This window comes from Cetorhinus maximus, chromosome 8 (genome assembly GCF_964194155.1).
Source record: "Cetorhinus maximus chromosome 8, sCetMax3.hap1.1, whole genome shotgun sequence".
NCBI classification, from domain to species: domain Eukaryota; kingdom Metazoa; phylum Chordata; class Chondrichthyes; order Lamniformes; family Cetorhinidae; genus Cetorhinus; species Cetorhinus maximus.
In genome coordinates this window covers 72,280,012-72,299,799 of record NC_135886.1, presented here as the reverse complement: position 1 = coordinate 72,299,799, position 19,788 = coordinate 72,280,012, and the positions used below count along the sequence as shown (strand labels likewise).

The 19,788-nt window shown below is 45.4% G+C and overlaps 1 protein-coding gene across 2 annotated transcripts in view; it reads right to left on the bottom strand.

Moving 5' to 3' along the window:
• Positions 1 to 19,788, bottom strand: part of arhgap36 (Rho GTPase activating protein 36) — a 310,907-nt gene that overhangs the window by 259,464 nt on the left and 31,655 nt on the right. Inside the window, exon 1 of one of the 2 annotated variants that reach the window (XM_078547030.1) lies at positions 7,733 to 7,881. The exons of the other annotated variant lie outside the window; for it this stretch is intronic. Coding sequence (XP_078403156.1) covers positions 7,733 to 7,798 — 66 coding nt within the window. The 5' untranslated portion in view covers positions 7,799 to 7,881. Of the gene's footprint in view, positions 1 to 7,732; positions 7,882 to 19,788 lie in introns of those variants that run through there. 2 annotated transcript variants of the gene reach the window in all.

Here is a 19,788-nt window from a genome sequence, read left to right as displayed (position 1 = left end):
GAGATACGTGAGGGAATGCATGTTATGGTGTCTGTTGTGGAGGAGTCCATGCAGAGTATAAGCACTGCATTGACCCTCATGGCCAAGCGCAATGCCTCCTCCATGGAGAGTGTGGCGACTCTCATGGAGAGGCTCCTCCAGGGACTCAATCAGGGGTTCCTGGGGATGCACGCGGACCTGTAAGCCCACATACCGGCAATGCCCTCAGCTGGTCACTGTCAGTGTGAGAGATGGATTGGGCAACAAGTACCCCAGCTAGATGCTCATCCATCAATGGTGAGCAGGGAGGTCCAAAGCAACCTCACGTTGGCGCACGAGCTGTTTGCCATCTCTGTGGGCTCCTCTCAGGGCGCTCCAGATGAGGGCAGCAGCTCCTATGCCCCTCTGCCAGTGACCGTGGCATCTGATGAGGCTGCGGTGACCGGGGAGATGCCAGCTGTACCACTGGTCGCTCTCTCCCAGCCGGGGCCAACACAGGCTCCACAGGCCAGAGGACGCCTGCAAAGGTCATCAAGGTCAACAAGACAGCAGAGTGAGCAAGCTGGCTCCAATGCCAGTGCCAGCGTGGGGAGAGCACCTAGATGTAGCACCCGCAAGTGAAAACCGAAAGCACCTTAAGCACAACACGGGCTTATCACGGGTGATATTTGGTTCCCCCATTTTTCTTCATTTTTTAATGGTGTGATGGAAAACACCGGTTCATGTTAATTTCTGCTACTTTTAACGTTCGCAAGTAAATGATATGTTATTTTGTGCAACTGGCCTCTGGATGCTTCATTTGTTCTGTAGGTGCAGAGTAAGCCATGATGTTATGATGGACGTGTGTCCCCTGAAACTTTATTGCAAAGGCACATAGTTTATGTTGTTGACCAAGGAATTGGTCCTGTCAGGAATTGAGTATGGAGCCTGCAGCCCTAGCATGTGGCGGTGGTTCTTATTTGGTAGTCTATCTGAAAGAGCATTGGTTCAAAACAACCTGGGCATTCCTGCCTCCCTGTAGGTTACCCAGGTCAGCATCTATCCCCTCAGCGTTCTCCTGGCCGTGTTGTCCTCGGACTCACTACTGGACTCACCATCTGTTGCCTGTGCAGCTACATCAAGATCTTCCTCCACTGGGCCCCCCCTTGCCAGTGCCAGATTATGGAGAGCGCAGCATGCAACCACTACCAGTGACACATGATTTTGGGGGGTATTGGAGTCCGTGCCCTGAACGGTCCATGCATCGGAAGTGCATCTTGAGAAGACCAATGGTTCTCTCTACCACTGCCCAGGCATGGCTCCTGTTGTACCACTGCTCAGCCTCTGTTCTTGGGTGGTGGAGAGGCATCATGAGCCACCTTTTGACGTGATAGCCCTTGTCACCCAGCAGTCATCCATCAAGCCAAGCCGGAGCACTGAAGAGCCTCGGCACCTGGGAGTGTCTGAGGATGTAGGCATCGTGGGATTTGCCAGGGTACCTTGTACAGACTTGTAGAATATGCATCCTGTGATCCCACACTATCTGCACGTTCATGGAGTGGAAGCTCTTCCTGTTGACGAAGGCTCCAGGCTCACCCGCTGGTGCCTTAATGGCCACATGTGTACAGTCTATTGCACCCTGGATGTGGGGGAAGACAGCAATCGCTGCAAAGCCTCTGGCTCGCTCTGGCCTCATTGGTATGGAAATGAATGAAAGTCAATGCACACCTAAACAGAACGTCTGTCACTAGCTTGACGCAACTGTGGACAGCTGATTGGGACATTCCACAAAGATCCCCCATTGACCCCGGAAAGAGCCAGAGGCATAGAAGGTTAGGGCTACCGTGACCTTCAGAGCTACTGGCATGGGGTGTCGGAGCTGATCTCAGGGCCTATCCTCTGACAGCTGGAAGTCACTGCCTCCCGTGAGAGACAGAGCCTCGGACATATTTAGGTAGCTGCATCGCCACCTGTAAACGCTGGTAGCAGAATGGTGACATATTCTCCGGCCCCTTCCACCTTGGACTTCCTGTAGGCCCTGCACCCCCTGTGCCTGCAGCTCTCCTCCTACAGATCGCTCCCCTGGAAGCTGAATAGAGACACCTGGCCTCCTCCCCCTTCTGGCCCTCTCTTCCTCAGAGGAGGAGGTGCCTCCAGCAGAGACCACAATCCCTATTCCCAGGGTAAGGGAAGGCTGTCTGATACCTGGAAGGCCCCACATGGTCTGAATCGTCCGGGGGCCTGGAAAACAACACCGAGTCCTGAACTGAAACCTCTAAAATATTTGAATGCAGCTCTGAAGTGAAATGAAGCTGTCCTGTTCACAGAAGCAACCAGCAGCAAGTGATATGCAGCACTCCTCACTAATCACATTGACAAGGCCACTGACCCCTGTTATCCTGCCCGTGGATGAGGTTTTGAAAAGTGTGGCCTGCCCACCTGCCCGTTTTGTCCATGTGACAGCCTGAGAATCGCACGGAGACAATTGGTGTCTCAACTGGCCACCTAATTAATGGCAGGAGCGCCTCCAACTCCATCGACCGCCCATCTAGCGAAATATCGTGTGAGTGCCCATTGATGCTCAGCCGACATCAACGCACTTTATTTAACACTCCAGCGGGCCGGGCGCGTGCCCACCCACCAAGCTAAAAATCCTGCCCATAGACTCAAGACATAAAACTGGCGACAAGGATTAAAATAGCAAAATTGTAAGACCCCTGAGTGAGAATCCACAAGACGGGTAAGCAAAAAATTAGAAAGAGAACCTGTACTTATGTTGTAAAATAGACGGCAATCAGAGCAGAAGGCCATACTGCAGTTTTAAATTTGAAAAAAAATGAGAAAAGAAAAAACCCTGCAGAATCGCGATCACTGGGATCCCATCAAAACTCAAAAGGAGCATAAAACCCAGCACAGAAAAGCCGACATCTGCAGAGACAGAATTTAAAAAAACGGTGACTGCTCTTAAACCGGCAATACATTTAAAGAGGTACATGCAAGAAAAATGGCTATGGACAGAAAATTATAAGAGAACCCAGAGAGAAGGCAACTCTGCGGAAGGCAAAACATGAATTGATCGACGGCAGTCAAGAAAGCCACGGTAAGCCAAACACCTGAATTCATCATTAACTGGGAAGCCTATCAGAAGCGCAGTCCCCTTGCAGTTGTTCACAATGCCGGAGTTCGGCCGTGTCGATCCGTTCGACCTCATTTCAGATGACTGGTCTCAGTGTGTCGAACGCCTAGCATGTTTTAAAAATCGCTAACGACATCGTGGGGCAGGAAAAGAAGAGGGCGGTTCTTTTGTCCACATGCGGGAGCAAAATATATGGGCTGATCCGCAGCTTTCCATCACCTAACACCTACGATACGAAGACTTTCGACGAGTTAATAAAAATTGTACAAAACCACCTGAGACCAAAGTCCTCAGTTACTATGCAGCGCTTCAAGTTCAATTCAAGGAACAGGCTTCCAGAGGAGACAATAGCTGACTATGTTGCCGTTTCAAAGACATTAACTGAACATTGCGAATTCAGAATGTCCATTAGTGATATGTTGAGAGACCGACTGACATGCGGGATTGGGGATGATACTATTCAAAGGTGTTTGCTAGCCAAAGCTAATCTAGGATTCAATGAGGCATTAGAATTAGCCACAGCCATGGAGAGTGCTGTTAGAAATTTGGAAGCTATAAGAGATGCACAAAATGGCGCCGTCCATCTGGTAAGACGGTATAGACCATCAACAAACGGTGTGAAAACATCGGACCCCACAGAAAGGTGGGAAATGCCCCCTATGTACAGATCAGTAAAAACAGCAGTAATACAGTAACAACCCACAAATTGAACGAGAGAAATGCATCCAGGCATCCAATGGGCGATCGACAATTCAAACAAGTCGAATGCATTTTCTGCCACCGCTATGGTCACATAATGCGGCACTGCAGAGATAGGCTGAGACAGCATTTTAAAGGCAAAAGGAGAAATCATGAAATATGTCTCATGGATGGAACAGAAGAAATAGAATCAGACATCCATTCATTATATAACCTGAAAGTGGGTAGAACCGAGCCAATCCAACTAGTCATTATAGCCAATGGACAACCTGTTAAGGTGGAAGTTGACACTGGAGTGTTGATGTCCATCTTTGGAGAACATCCATTCAGATACTTGAATAAAGAAACCCATCCTTTAAGATTGGAAGTTTTGGACACTAAACTGAGAACATACATGGGTGAAGAAATAAGACTGAAAGGGTTATGTCAAGTCTTGGTGACTTATGGAGATCAATTGATAGTGGTAGTTGGAGAGGGCCCCAGCTTAACAGGCCGCAACTGGCTCGAGCAGATTAAACTGAAATGGGCCAAAATTTTTCAAATTACAACAAAAGGCTTACAGGAATTGTTGCAAAAATCTGCTTCTGTTTTCAACAATGAATTAGGAAGGATTCAAGGGCTACAGGTGAGAATCCATGTAGACCCAAAGGCAACCCCCAGATTTATAAGAGATAGACCAGCCCCTCATGCTCTATGGGACAAGGCTGAAACCAAACTGGAAAAATTGGGCATCCTATAACCAGTGCAATTTTCTAAGTGGGCGGCACCCATCGTACCTGTACTGAAGCCAGACCAAAGCATGCGTTTATGCAGTGACTATAAGCTAACTGTAAATAAAGTGGCCAAACTTGATAGACACCCGATACCCAAGACTGAGGGATTGTATTCAAAGTTGTCAGGGGGCACCACATATTCAAAATTAGACACAAACCATGCCTACCAGAAGGACTCTAGGGAATCTGTCACCATTATTACACACCGAGGATTATATCAATATATACGTCTACCCTTTGGGGTCTCCTAGGCTTGTGTTATTTTTCAAAGAACGATGGAAAACTTGCTCCAAGGATTGCCCTATGTTATCATTTACTTGGATGATGTATTGGTCATGGACTGACCGATGATGAACACTTAGCAAATCTAGAAGAGGCATTCAAACATTTGCACAAACGTGGGTACGATTAAAACAAGAGAAGTGTCTGTTCCAAACTAAGGAGATAGTTTACTTGGGCCATAAGGTTGATGCGCAGGGCTTGCTTCCTGTGAAAGAAAAAGTCCAGGCCATTCGCAAGGCACCTTCCCCAAGAAATACCACAGAGATTAAGGCCTTCCTAAGCATGGTAAACTACTGCGGCCCATTCCTCCCAAATCTTTCAACTGTGCTGGCCCCATTGTACGGCCTGCTTAAGAAGAACCAGAAATGGAGTTGGCAAGCCCTGCACCAGGATGCCTTCCTGAAAGTGAAGCGATTGTTAAGATTGTCAGCCTTATTGGTCCACTTTGACCCTAAGAAGGAATTAATTTTAACATGTGACGCATCCTCTTGTGGAATGGGGGTTGTTCTTTCACATTGGATGGTGAATGGCTCTGAACGACCCATTGATTATACGTCTTGTACACTCAGTGGTGCGGAGCGACGATATTCCCAAATCGAAAAAGAGGGCTTATCTATTGTGTTCGGCATCTGGCAGTTTCATCAATATCTCCACGGTCACCATTTCCATATTGTAACCGACCACAAGGCCCTACTGGGATTACTTGGAGAAGATAAAGCGAAACCCCCAATCGCATCGGCTCACATCCAGAGATGGGCACTAATATTAGCTGCCTATGAATACACTTTTGTTCACTGTTTGGGAACTTAAATCGCACATGCCGACACACTAAGCCGTCTTTCCCTGCCAGCTAATAACGAGGAGGCTCCGATTTCCCAGGAACTGGTCTTAGTGCTAAATTTTCTGGATTCCTCCTCTGTTCAGACCAGACAAATCCATGAGTGGTCAAGCAGGGGCCCAATATTGTCTAAATTCCGGGCACAGGTGGTTGGTCAGGTGGATCTAAATCCGAGGAAATGAAGCCCTATTCTGATCACAAATAAGAACTCTCCAGTCAGGATGGCTTATTGCTCTGAGGGGCAAGGGTTATCGTGTCCCCAAGGCCGAGCTACATACCGCCCACCCGGGCATTAACAGAATGAAGATGCTCGCACGCAGCTATTTGTGATGGCCAGGCATGGACTTGGATATCGAAACACTGGTCACAAGCTATCCTCAATGCCAGCAGGTGCAAAAGCCCCCTCCCGCCCTTAGCCCCATTGCACCCATAGGAATGGCTGTGTTGGCCAATTATGTCAATTATGTGGGACCCTTCTTGGCCACAATGCTCCTTTTACTGATTGACTCCCACTCCAGATAGATGGACATCTGTGAAGTCCAGTCACCCACATTGGCTGCCACCATAGACCATTTATGGCAGAGTTTTGCAGTGCATGGGTTGTCGGAGGTCCTCATGGACCGCTTTTACCAGCGGGGAGTTCCATAGGTTCACGACCCTTAACGGCATTACCCATATCAAAACCTCATCCTACCACCCAGCATCGAATGGCATGGCTGAGCAGGCAGTCCAAACCTTTAAGTCCAGGATGAAAAATATGGAAGGGGATTCCATCAGCACAAGATTGTCCTGGTTCTTGTTTGCATACTGGATCGCGCCACACACGACGACCGGTATTGTCCCTGCAGAACCAGTAATGAAGAGATGTCTCCGCACCCGCCTGATCCTTATCCGGCTGAATTTAGAGGGGAGGGTGGAGAAAAGCCAAGAGGCGCAGAAGACCGGGCATGATGGTCATGGTCACAAAAGAACTTTCACAGTGGGAGATGCGGTCCTCGCAAAGAACTTTGGAGATGGGACCAATTGGCAGTTAGGTGAGGTGAGTGCAGTAACTGGGCCCCTCTCCTATTATGTGTTGGTAAATGGCCAAATAATTAGATGACACATGGATCATCTCTGCAAAAGAATGCCAGCCCCACAAGAAGAAATGCAGTCTTCTTCTACACTTGAGTCTGTTCCATATGTAGAGGATAGGTGGTCTTATGGTCACACGATTTAGAAGTACTGGTGGGGCCTGTGGGACCCCGGGGGGTCGGGGAGACAAACCTGCCAATTTCCACTGAGGAAACTCGTGGACAACTATCCTCTGAAAAGGAGGTCTCAGAAAAAACAACCGAGGCTGTTGAACAGCGATGCTTAACACATCTGAGAAAGCCTCCTGAGAGATTTGATTAGTAACTGGGTATTACTGTAAATAGCTCACATGTTATTAAGCTTGTCAACTGTATTTTTTAAGTAAAGGGAAAGGGATGTGGTAAAGTGGAGTACCATGTACCTTTAAGAGAATACAAATGGACAAACCATGTGTCAGTACTAACCAATCAATGTACAGCACAAGCTTCTGGTTAACTGTAAGTCCAGAGCTGGAGGTGGTTATGGGAGCATGCAAGGATTTAGTGCTCTGCCTTCTGTTGCAATAAACATTCACAGATGGTTCTTATGCCTTATGTTCTTATTATTGATAGCGAGCATCAACTAACAAGCGTATATGAAGGCGTGCAATCCGAGTTTACTTGACTAGTGAACTCATAGACTCAAGACATAAAACACACCCTCAGTTTTCATTAGGCAGGGTTAAAATAGCCTCCTAGTTTGAACTTTGCAACATTTCAAAAGCTTTCTTGGACCATTTGAAAACTTTATGGAACTACTTTCATGGACTGGAAGAAAACATTTTTTTCTGCCTAATTATAGGAGTTGGGCCAAGTTAAAGTTTCCTTTCATTCTTCAGTTCTCTTGGAACATACAGGAACAGCATTTTTCCACAAACTTGAATAACAGAAACTTTAGCTACATTTGATAAGCAAAACTGTGAAAGATACTTACCAGAACAGAGCCATGGACCTTCATTGATTTCAAAAGGAAAGTTGGAAGTGACAAATTCAGGCTCATCTCCACAGTAATTAAGTGTTCAGGTAACTCTAACTGAAAAAGCTTCAACACATACAGGACTGTTTATATCCGTGCTCCTGTGCTATCCGTACGGAAGCAGGGGCGTGAACTTATTTGATGCAATGTTCTAGTAATTTGCCCATTAACCTACCTTTCTTAGTCATTGTTCAAAGCTTTGTGTAAAAGCTAGTTCAAAACCTAAAATAATTGAGAGAGCTTCCTCAGACAGTGTGATGGTAATTTGAGGCAGTTACTGGAAGCCTAAAACTTTTAATGTACTTTTAATGGACTGCAAAGAGAAATCAGTCACATTAAATGTAACACTGATTACCAGACTGTTTCCTAATTGACTCTTTATGGAATTTTACTTTTCCCCTAGGCAATGTGATTCTATTAACCCGTTCATGCCTAGAATCAGAATGTCAAAATTGAATTATGTTTGTTTCACCTGGAGTTGTCACTTTTACCCAAAGGATCAGGGAAAAAGTAGGATCATGATACATGGCTCGGGTTCAGAGGTTTACTTTGCTGCTGGTGAAACTAATAATTAATGTCTAAACATTAGAAGATACTGGAGAAAAGTAAGAAGCTATTTGTATTTTTAGAAAATATGCTTTTCCTGTTTACATTTTTGAAGCTTCTGGATAGTTCACTGCAACAATGAACAGGCAGTAATTCCAGGGCCTGTTAAATTCCAAAACTCATTTAAACTCGTTTTCACCTCACAATTATCCCATATCCATTGTAAGTGGGACTGTAGCAGGATGTAAATTGGGGGAAAAATAACTATTGACATTGGAGGTCTGCTCCAGTCCATTCTGATTTTAGACAGCCAGTGTGCCTGCCCTCTTAATTTTAGGCAAATGGAGGCCCACTGATATTAACAGGACTTGGAATACCAACTTATGTCAAAAGGCTGCCACTGCTAGTTCCTCAAACTGCCCACAAACCATTGGGTGTTACAGGTCAAGTGGTGGACATTACAATGCCATTAAAGGGATCTTTATATGTCGTCATTCAAAGTACAGCAAAGATTTGGGAGACATATTTCTGTTAGTTTATAGTTGGCTATGTGGATAGTATCAAAAGACTGTACAACCTCTGAAATCTTACTGGGCTTCTTGCAAGCATGGGGATCCTTCCTGCAGTTCCATTTTGGCTGGAGGAAGAGAAGGAGGAGCCATAAGGGGAGTGGATAAATAGAGCTGAAGCTGCACAGATGCCAGCTGGAATCTTAATAGGAATCCTTTTCCTCCCAAGAGGGTGTATCAGTTCAGGACAACATACATGAACCTATGTGAGGAACCTTGCATAAGGAGACTGCACTTTACATGAGAGTTGTTTCATTTCCTACAACAAAACCTACAAATTACTGACATAGCTGGCTATACATTTTCCGTTGCAGTCAAGGTCACTGCAGCCCTGAAACTCCAGCTCATTCCTGGCTACCACAGACGATGTCAGTAACAACACCAGTTTACACTTGCCCTAAGCAGTTGATTGATGCCAGGTTTGCCAAAACAAACTATTTTAACACTTTCTCCACTGACAAGCAGAAACTGCAAGATAGGGCTCTGAGGTTTGCACAAATTGTAAGTTTCCCCCAATCCCGGGGCATCATTGACTGCACCCACATTACTCAGTGGACCCTTTCATAGGGACCCACTGCTTTCACATATCACAATGGCTTCCACTCCATTAATATGCAACTGGCATATAATTACCAGCAGTGCATCCTGTCTATTTTTCTGTCAGCCTCAGTGATGACTTTATGTTGCAGCAGTTCTCTGTCCCCGACTCTTTGCTCCCGCACAGTAAGCGGGAGGCTTGCTGCACACCTGGGCTGAAGACTTCAATTCTGAAGCCTAAGTTTTGTGGCAGGCACAGAAGTGAGAGTGATTCCCACTGGAGGACAGGATGGCTGACCACATGTGACCTTGCACTGTTCAGCTCATTACCTATGCGTCTTCAAGGATATCGCCAAACCACGTGGCCAGGGTGGGCAGGAAGTCGCCATCCCTGCAATTACCTCAAGAGGTCAAAGGTCCAGGTGCCATATTTAAAGGGCACCCAGACAGCCATTCATTCACTGCAGGCCAGGAACTTCAGTTTGCCTGTCTTTCAAGACAATCATGAGAATGTCCCACAGCAGACCCACGGTTGAGCAAAGCCTCCCTTGAGATTCTCCTCCAGGCCATCTAGGAAAGGCAGTAAGTGCTGTTTTCCAGGAATGGCAGCAGGAAGCCCTCCCATCTGACCATGGCAGCCTGGGTGGAGGTTGCAGCAGAGGTTAGTGCCCATTGAGCCCACAAAAGAACCAGCCAGCAGAACAGGAAAAGGATGAATTCTGAGTTCATGAACTCTCTTCTCTACCCTCACGCCTTTACAATCCCTTTTTTCTACATTCATTTTTATCTTTTATCCACTTTTTAAAAAATAATTTATTCATTGTTTTATCCCCTTTATTCATCCCCCCTTCTATCCCAGTTTCTATCCTGCTTTTCCCCACCACTGCCCCCACCCTGTCCCCAAAAGGGCCATCTGTTACTTGTTCCATGTTGTTCTTTCACAGAGTGCTTGCCCTTGTTCTGCTATTATCACATCCTGTTTACTTACCTTTACGCCACTATCAGCACCTTTTTTAGCCCTTACCACTACCATTAACACTCCCTTTGCCTTTTAGTTCATGAAATCTTTGTAAATCTTTCCTTTGTCCTCCACCTTTCGCTGGCCTTCTATCCAGCTCCATCTGCTCCACCCGCCTTAAACAGTATAAATTTCATCACATTTCTACTTCTCTTTAGCTCTGAAGAAGGGTCATACAGACTCAAAACGTTAACTCTGTTTCTCTCTCCACAGGTGCTACTAGATCTGCTGAGTTTTTTCAGCATTTTCCTGTTTTTGTTTCAGATTTCCAGCATCCGCAGTATTTTGCTTTTAGCATGGCTGCCTCCATGTGGCTTTTCACAAGTTCAAAGATGGGGTTTTCATTTTGATTACACACCCTGTGTTGTGGGTTAACACCTCTGAGGATTTGAAACAGTCAATGTCTGAGTTTTAAAATGACCTAATCAAATTAGATAATACTCTTTTGATTGGTTTCTGGGAAGTGTATTGACCCAAATCAGTCTGAAATGTTCTTTTGTTCCCTCTTGAGAGAAAGGAGTCATTCTAATTCACTAAAGAAGTCAGCTGACCTTGGCCAGACATCTTTTCCAGCCTTTTTGTTCAATTTTTAAAAAATATAAAATTAGTTTGAAGTTCAAACTATGACATGCCAGTACTGGGCATGACACTGGGCAATGGAGGAAGAGGATGATGTAGTCAACTGTGTCAAAGGCTGCAGAAAGGTCAAGAAGGAATATTGTACAGTAATCACAGAGAATATCATTTATAGCTTTAATTTGAGCTATTTCAGTGCTTTGGGGTCGGAAGAATTCTGATTTGAGGGATTTGGGACTGCAGCAAAGGTGATGTGTGTTAATGTTCAAGGACCTTTGGGAAGAAAGGGGGGCTGGAGATGGGAGTAGTAGTCTGCAAAGGCAAAGGGGATCAAGGTTTGGTTTACTGAAGAGGGCGATGAAAGTATTTGAAAAAGGAGGGGGTGTGGTGGACAGTACCTGAGGAAAGACAACTACTTACAATATTAGCTAAAGTACTGGTCAGGATGGGAAATTTAGTGGTTATGAATTGAGTGAGAATTGGGTTGAGGATGCAGGAGGTACATCTCATAGGCCTTCCTTCTGTGCATCTTCTCTAGTGCTCATTCCTGCCTGCTGACCTGCCTCTCACTAAGCCAGAATACACCATCTACTCCAACTGTCTCATTCACAGTGCCACCCAAACAGATCCCAGCTAGCCCAAGCAAGCAATGCACATACATGGAATACTGTGTGTACACATTGTAAATTGACTAAGCTAAGTTGGTTTTTTGCATATGAAAACATTTTTTTAAATGAATTGTGAAAAAGCACTCGAGGCACTGAAAACAAAAGACAAAACTTTTTTAAAATTAACTTGCAATTCAATTATCCACTTTTACAAGGAAGAACAATTCATGGAAACATTAGAATTATATAAATACATATTCATTCTTTGCCCCATGAATTCCTTCAAGTCTTTTTGTAAGCACCTTTGTTGCCAATTGTTTCTCAGGTTCAGTTTTTTGCCAATGGGGAACATTAAGCCTCCGGAACCTGTGGCGCTCAGGCTCGAAAGAAATATGAAGAATATTTTATGGCTTTAGTACTTCCTTTTTACCTTTAAGGGGGTGGGGGGGGAGGGGGGACAGGTGTGGGCTCTATTAAAAATAGGTGACAACATTTATTGGTGATCAGAAAATTGCATTTTAGTTGGTAGCAGTGACAGCCTTCCATTTTATAAGATGTTAGCTTGTGCGTGGTGATCAACTTTTTCTTTAACATTGCCTGGTGTGACCCATGAGCCATACTCTGGCATGGCAGTCTCTGCCACATTTGCTGCAGAGGCAGACAGTGAGCTGAGAAGGTGCAGGATTCTGCTGGCCTCTTGTTTTCTCTGGGCTCTCTTCTTGGCCAGCTGAGCTTTTCATTTCTCTTCGCCTCTTCCAATGTCCTTCCAGTCAGTCTCCAGAGGCCATGGCCATCAGTTACTGTCTCCCAGCTGCCACTGTCAATGTTCACGATCTTCATATTTCCCTTGCAGGTGTCCATATAGCAGGGGTATGGATGTCCTAGGGGTTGTGATCCAGTGCCCAGTTTACCGTACAGAAGGTCTTTGGGCATATGGCTGTTATCAATGAACGTGGCTGAGTCAGGGCAGGTGTCATTGGCTCAGCAATGAGTGTAAGGGGTCGCCCATTTAAGGCAGAGCTGGGGAGGAATTTCTTCTCTCAGAGGGTGGTGAACCTGTGGAATTCTTTACTGCTCAGGGCTGTAGAGGCTAGGTCATTAAGTATATTCAAGGCTCAGATAGACAGATTTTTAATCAGTAAGGGAATCAAGGGTTTTGGGGACTAGGCAGGAAAGTGGAGTTGAGGATTATCAGATCAGCCATGATCTCATTAAATGGCGGAGCAGACTCGATGGGCCGAATGGCCTACTTTTCCCCCTGCATCTTATTACGGTCTTATGGTATGCTGATGGAATTGTAGTGGTGCTTATACTGACATCACAATGAATTTCTAGGGAGGGTCTTGAAAACAAAGACCTGGAATCCATTTTTAAAAAAAGGAGGATAGAGGGGTCAGAGGATCCCACTCGATGGATCAGCTCAAATGAGCTGAAGGGCCCTACTCATGCATATGTGGGGATTTTAACTGGCTACAGGTTTGGGATGGTCATCAGGACTAGTGTGAAACCCACCCAGTGTTATTGGTATGATGCCCAATCATTATTGGTATAATGATAACTCCTGGGTTTCATTTTCAATTGATTAGTGAGCTGCTTACCCAACCATATCGAGGAAAGACCATTCACCTGCCTTCAGAGTCGAAGCTCTGGAGTCTGAGGGCTATGTAAACCCCTGAGAGGGAGGCTGTTTTCAATTCTGCCAGACCGTTGTACAACATTACTATAAAGAGCTGATTTTTTTCAAAATGAATTGCAAAACTGCTCTGAAGTTCATTGACAACTTCCTGGTGGGTTCTAGTCGCAGTGATCAGGACAAGGAAAAATGTTTTATTTTCCCAAATATGGAAGAAAATTCCAAAACAGACCTGGAGAGTAGTGAGTTTTAGGAGCATCAACTGTCAGACCCAGATTTAACATAGAAACCACTTCAATAACCTGACAGGAACAGCAAGGGTGAATAAACCTTTTCATATCTCCACCTGTCTACACAGCATTTCCCAACTGATTTTCACCTCCTTCATCCTGCATCACATTTTTCATCACCAATCCCAAGCAGGCAAGAAGTGTGTATGTGTGATTGGAATGAGACGATTGCTCGTATCACGTTCCCTTATGATTCACCAACAGCATGGGTGAGCTCGTCTCCCAGCTCTGCTAAGCAGGCCTGAGATGTAGGTACCAGGTCCCCCAGCCTTTGAAAGAAACCTTTTGGCACAAGAGCAATTCTAAGAGCTATGGGAAGGCCTGAAAAGGAGTTGCCTCGCCATTCCAGACAGCATGGCACCGTCTGCTTCCAGCTTGTGTGGCGCATTGTCACACAACATCAGCGCCCTGTAGTCTATCTTGGAGGATGTGGTCACCTCAGGAGATGCTGTAACCAGGTTCTCACACTGGGAGGCTATTTCAGCAGCCTTTTCAGCTGTGATGGAAGCTCAAGAAAACTGCCAGAGATACAAATTTAAATGGCACAATACATTGAGGGCCCCTATATATACCAAAAATATATATTTCCCACTGTGACTCACTAGTTTGGACCCTGGTGCATTTCCCTCCACAACTGCTCTGAAGTGCTTTCTGAGCATAACTTTGAGAGTATAGATGCAGAAGAAACTTCTGAGTAGATACGAAAGAATGATATTTACTCAATGAGCAATAACCATGGGCAAGATTTTTACCTCGTCGGGCAGACGTGGCGGACGGGCCGGAGTAGCTGCAAAACCAACCGCCACCCGCGATCGAGCCCTGACCGCAATTTCACGCTGGCCAGCCAATTAACAGCCAGCCAGCATGAAAGGGGGGGGCAGGAGCCTCAGCGCTGCTGGGGTGGGGGTGGGAGGAGCGCAAACGCTGAAGTTGCGTATGCACGTGGATGCGCTCAGTGAAAGCTCAATGAAGGCACAGAGCTGCCTCAAGGAACTGAAGATTTTTAACATTACGAATGAAGAGTTGAAAAATAAGGAAAACGTCCCCTCATGTGACCCAGTTACGTGATCAGGGACATATTAAAAAAGAGTTTTAAAAGTTTTTATTTTTTAAATCACTGGCCAAAACCACACCCGTGGATGACATTTCGCAAAAAATGCAAAAGGCTGCTTGGCTTATTGGCCCGCCCACCAACCAAATGGTTGGACAGCAGCGAAAAATTCAATTTAATGAATTTATTAAGGGCCTTAATAGGCCTCTTAATTGTCAGCGGGCACGCTGTCGCCTCTCGCGTGCGAAATATCATGAGAGTGCACGATCACGCTCTACTCCCATTCGGGTCAGGCACGCGCCCACCCGACGAGGGAAACATTCTGCCCCATGAAGTAAATGATGCAAGAATTAGAGCATGTGCTGGGTGTCTCATCTGAAATGGAAATAACCTTTCCTTGGCCATGACATTTAATATTGTACTTGTGTTTGTATCAGCATCACAAATATCAAATGCACTTAAAAGTCAGGGACAGTTCTATTACTGTACTGTTCACCATTCCACTTAAGTACATTTGAAATGTTATTCTAATTAAAAATAAATAAAAACTTAATACTTTACAACTGCATGCCCTATTTCCTTTCATCCATTCACTCTTTTGCATTTTATCCCCACATTTTTTTATATCTCTTACTAAAGTCTAAACTTGGTGTAGTAATGTAATGACCACTTTTATTTCAAACTATTGAGAAATTTTCAGCGATACAGAAGCCCCAAAATATGAAAATGCAGTGTTCTTCTAGCAGTTTCCAGCCTGCGCAACTGGCACCACCATGCTGGGAAGGACATTAGAACGGGCGTAATGTGTGTGTGCCAAAAGCATCAGGAATCATCAGGTTGTGATGTTAAACAGCCTTTCCAACTGACTGGAACATGCTATAAGGCTCAGAAACCACAGGTCCAGTGAACGGCTGTGCTAATCACTCTCAACTAAACATGCGTTCAGATGCACAAGAGACTACCCAATAGCTTTATTTAAATGGACAGGTGTAGTAATTATGGTTTTGGGAAATGTAGGATTGTAGCTTTAAGAATAATCCTGTGTTGTATATCACATGCTCTATGTAAACCAATGTGTTAACCATGCAGGGAACAGCTACAGGAAAGTTCTCCTTTAGTTATGGAGTTTGATGCACATGTGTAATTGCTGCTATTTTCATGTAAATAAAGTTAAATATTTCCACTAAGAAAAGTTGTGTGGAAGATCAACTCTATAACAATCGGCATCCAACTGCAGGTGTGGTGCTTCTGACTTACATGCACTGTGGAAAAGTTTAGGGAAGCACTCTGGCTTGTTCTTGGTTTTTGTTTTGGAATATCCATTCAAGGAGGGCAGAGGATTTGGTCACCTGTCCATACCAAATCTGCAACAGGTTTAGGGGAAGTAGTCACAGTGCATTTGGGTCTTGCAACATGATAGGGAGATGGAGCAGAGGCTCCAGAGACATGATGCTCTGCACAGAGGGAGGGGAAGAAGGACACTACTCAAGGCCCTACACATCACAGGCTTTCAGAGGAAACTCCTCCTACCTCTATTTTCCCCCAGAGCAATGCCTGAGGCACCTCAGATTCAACAATGATGTAATCATATAACTACGCCACCTCCTTCAATAGGACCTGCAACCTCACAAAGGGCAAGGCGAGCACTGCCAGTTGCCGTAAATCACAGTCACATAAAATTGCTACCCGATTAGATCATTCTGGGCAAGAAATGATGAAATTGTGAACATCTCCCAGCACACTCTCCATTGATGTATTCTGAAGGTGTTAGAGACCTTATATGTGAAGGGAGGTAATTTAGTCATTTAGAGAAAGCAGGAGGAGTGAGCAGGTATATTTGCCAGGACAATAGGATTTCTGTTGGTGCAGGGAGCCAATGATTACATGCATGTGGCTCTGTGGGCTCCTCATGTGAACAGGGAGAGGTACAGGAACCTCAAGGGCTACTATTTTATCATATGAAGTTGGCGTGCAACCATGCACAAACAATCATGTCGGTGAATGCTTGCTTTTGCAGCACAATGATGCTCACAGTCTGCAGTCGGCCATTCATGCCATCTTCGGACCTCCAAGAAAACCTTTCCATTACATCCTTATCGAAAAATACATCCATTTATACAAACAAAAATGAACTATTCATCCTTGTATATTCGCTTAATGCCTGCCTTGCGGGTGCCTTTGCCTATCCTAGTGTTCCTATTCAGTGCTACCCCAGTGGATGTTGCATGGCTGATGGAAGGCTGCTGGCCTTCACTGATGAAGATTGTAGATGAACGCCCTCAAGCAGCTGTGGACCTAGAAGGCCCAGCTTTGGACTACACACTTCAGCATGGATGACAGCGGAAAGGAAGCTGCTGGTGTGGCGGTGTTGAGACTACGAATGCTGTCATCCTGAGAGAAAACATTGGGTTTGTGCTCTATGGCACCAATGCAACTTCCCCAGGGTAGTACCTCAGCAATCATAATAACCTGTCAGAGGATGGATTGTTGTACTGCTATGAGAATCTGCATGTTGCTTTGAGCACTGAGATTCGCAGTCAGGATGGCAACAGCCTGAGCCTGCATGGCAGCAAGCATGGATATCATGACCTCAGTCTGAGCATCCACTGCAATTCTGAGATGTTGGATAGCTTCCTCCTGTGCTGGAATGGAAGTTGCAACAACTGAGACATGCCTGGGCCTGTAAGCCCTGTCATACAGTTAGCCATGGCTTCCATGCTGAAAAGAGATTGGCTTCAGTCCGAAGCCCGGTGCCAAGTTGGGCTGGTCTTCTCCACCCTTCTTGGCAGTGACAGGAAGCAGTCTGTCAATACGCTAAGCATTTCAGTCTGCATCTGCGTCAGCATTGTCCTGTGTGCCACCTCATCTGAGTCCCATGCCTCATCTACAACCTCATACATGAGCGAGCTGGCACACATTCTAGCCTTTCCCCCTGGCCTGGTTGCAGCCCACCCATGCCCAGTGTCTCACCACGTGCTGATCCCAACTTTGTACTAGCCTCTAAAGCTTTTACAGTGCCATTATCTGAGCTGGCAGCTCCACGTGTCAGACCACATGACAGGTCCTCTTTGTCAGTGTTGAGCTATCGCTCTCTTCTTCCTGCGGGTGCTGTGGCTGGGCAGGTGGCAGCTCTTGTGCACCTGAAAGCAGAAAATCAGAAGAAAAGAGTTGGGGTAAGGAGGTGGGGTGGAAAGTAAGAATTTCATGATTTCAATATCTGATGCTTTCACTTTATGTCAAATAGCTGGAGGAGGGCAAGGTACAAGTTGAGAAAAGGCACTAAGAAGGAACATACCATCATCCTCAATGTTCTTAGTGATAGTTGGGCCCAGGAAATCTCCTCCATAAGGCCTAGGAGAATAGCTGAAGGCGTGTGAAAGCACTGAGAGGCGGTTGTAAGGCTGAAATCATTAGAAGGTGTGTGAGGATGAGGCAGAATATCTGAATGTAAGGCCTGAGCATCAGGGACTGCTGCTTGGTGAGTATCAGCAATGTGATGCATTGAGTAGCGTGAGATGTTGGTGGTGCGGTGGGTAGGAATTGTCAATGAGAAGTTGCATTCACTGACCCCACCCACATGAGGTCATTTAATCCTTTTCAGGCACTGCTTCCAGGTTCTTGGGGCCAGATTCCATGCATTGATCTCCCTGGCCATCTGCAACTATTCCCTTCAGAGGGCCTCAAGCCTCCTGCCCCCCATGGAAACATAGCCTCAATCCTTCTGTCAAGTCCATAAGACCATAAGACATAGGAGCAGAAATTAGGCCATTCGGCCCATCGAGTCTGTTCCGCTATTCAATCATGGCTGATAAGTTTCTCAACCCCATTCTCCCGCCTTATCCCCGTAACCTTTGATCCCCTTACCAATCAAGAACCTATCTATCTCGGTCTTAAATACACTCAATGACCTGGCCTCCACAGCCTTCTGTGGCAATGAATTCCATAGATTCATCACTCTCTGGCTAAAGAAGTTTCTCCTCATCTCTGTTCTAAAAGGTTTTCCCTTTACTCTGAGACTGTGCCCTCGGGTCCTAGTCTCTCCTACTAATGGAAACATCTTTCCCATGTCCACTCTATCCAGGCCTTTCAGTATTCTGTAAGTTTCAATCAGATCCCCCCTCATCCTTCTAAATTCCATCGAGTATAGACCCAGAGTCCTCAAACGTTCCATAGGAAAGCCCTATGACTAAGGCCTTCAATGCCTCATTCTTGAACCTGGGAGCCATCTCTCTGCCCATATGCTCCATTTGCTTTGTTCCAATTTGCATTACTGGCAGTCAGCAGCAGCTTCCTTTCAGTCAGTGCAGCTCCCCTTTAAGAGGGACAGGCTGCCTTTAAGGGCTGAAGGGTAGCTGGCCTCATACACTGCTAGGCTCCCCTACTTGACCATACAGCATACCAGCATCATGGGTCGTGTTTGGTTGCATGTTACAATCATGGAAATGTGGAGGCAGATTGCCAATCACAACCCTTGTCCCCAAAACAGGTACAGACCAATTTCTGGCCCCATGCACTTGCTTTCATCAGGAGAGCATTTACAATACATACCATTTTATAAAGCTCATTTCTCCTATAGCTTGGTTCACATTATCCATTTTTTCTGGAGGTAGGAGCAATGCAATCTCAATTTTCAGCTAACTGAAAGCCAAATCATTAAAAATTAAAATGGGCTGTCCCTAATGTCTATCGTGATTTAATAATTAATGGTAGTTTAAATCCAGTTTCTCAGAATTGTGGATCAACAACATAAACTGACAGTGATTGACGATCTCAGAGGCCACAGATCACTACTGTAGGAATGAAAGAAGTTGGTGTAGCAGAAGGCACTTATCTGAAGCTGGGATTATTTGTTGCAAAGCAGTGGTTGGATCTTTACTGTGCATCTAACCTATGTTGGGGCTGCTGTAGAGGGAGTATCGCTTTGCATCTAATCTATATGGATCTCACCTGAGATTTTTTGACAAAGCAGTTTATGGACAACTCTGCTTTGTACCTAACACATATTATGCCTGGCCTTGATCATACAACATTCTATATCTACCTAAGAAGTCCTTAAGCCATCACAAAGGTGGCTAAGATGGAAAGGGCTCCTTTTTTTACACTAACATCCTTCATCTTACTGAGCATAAACTACATAAAATCCTTAGAAATTAAAGAAAAAAGCTCCATAGGCAGAGATTCTGAGG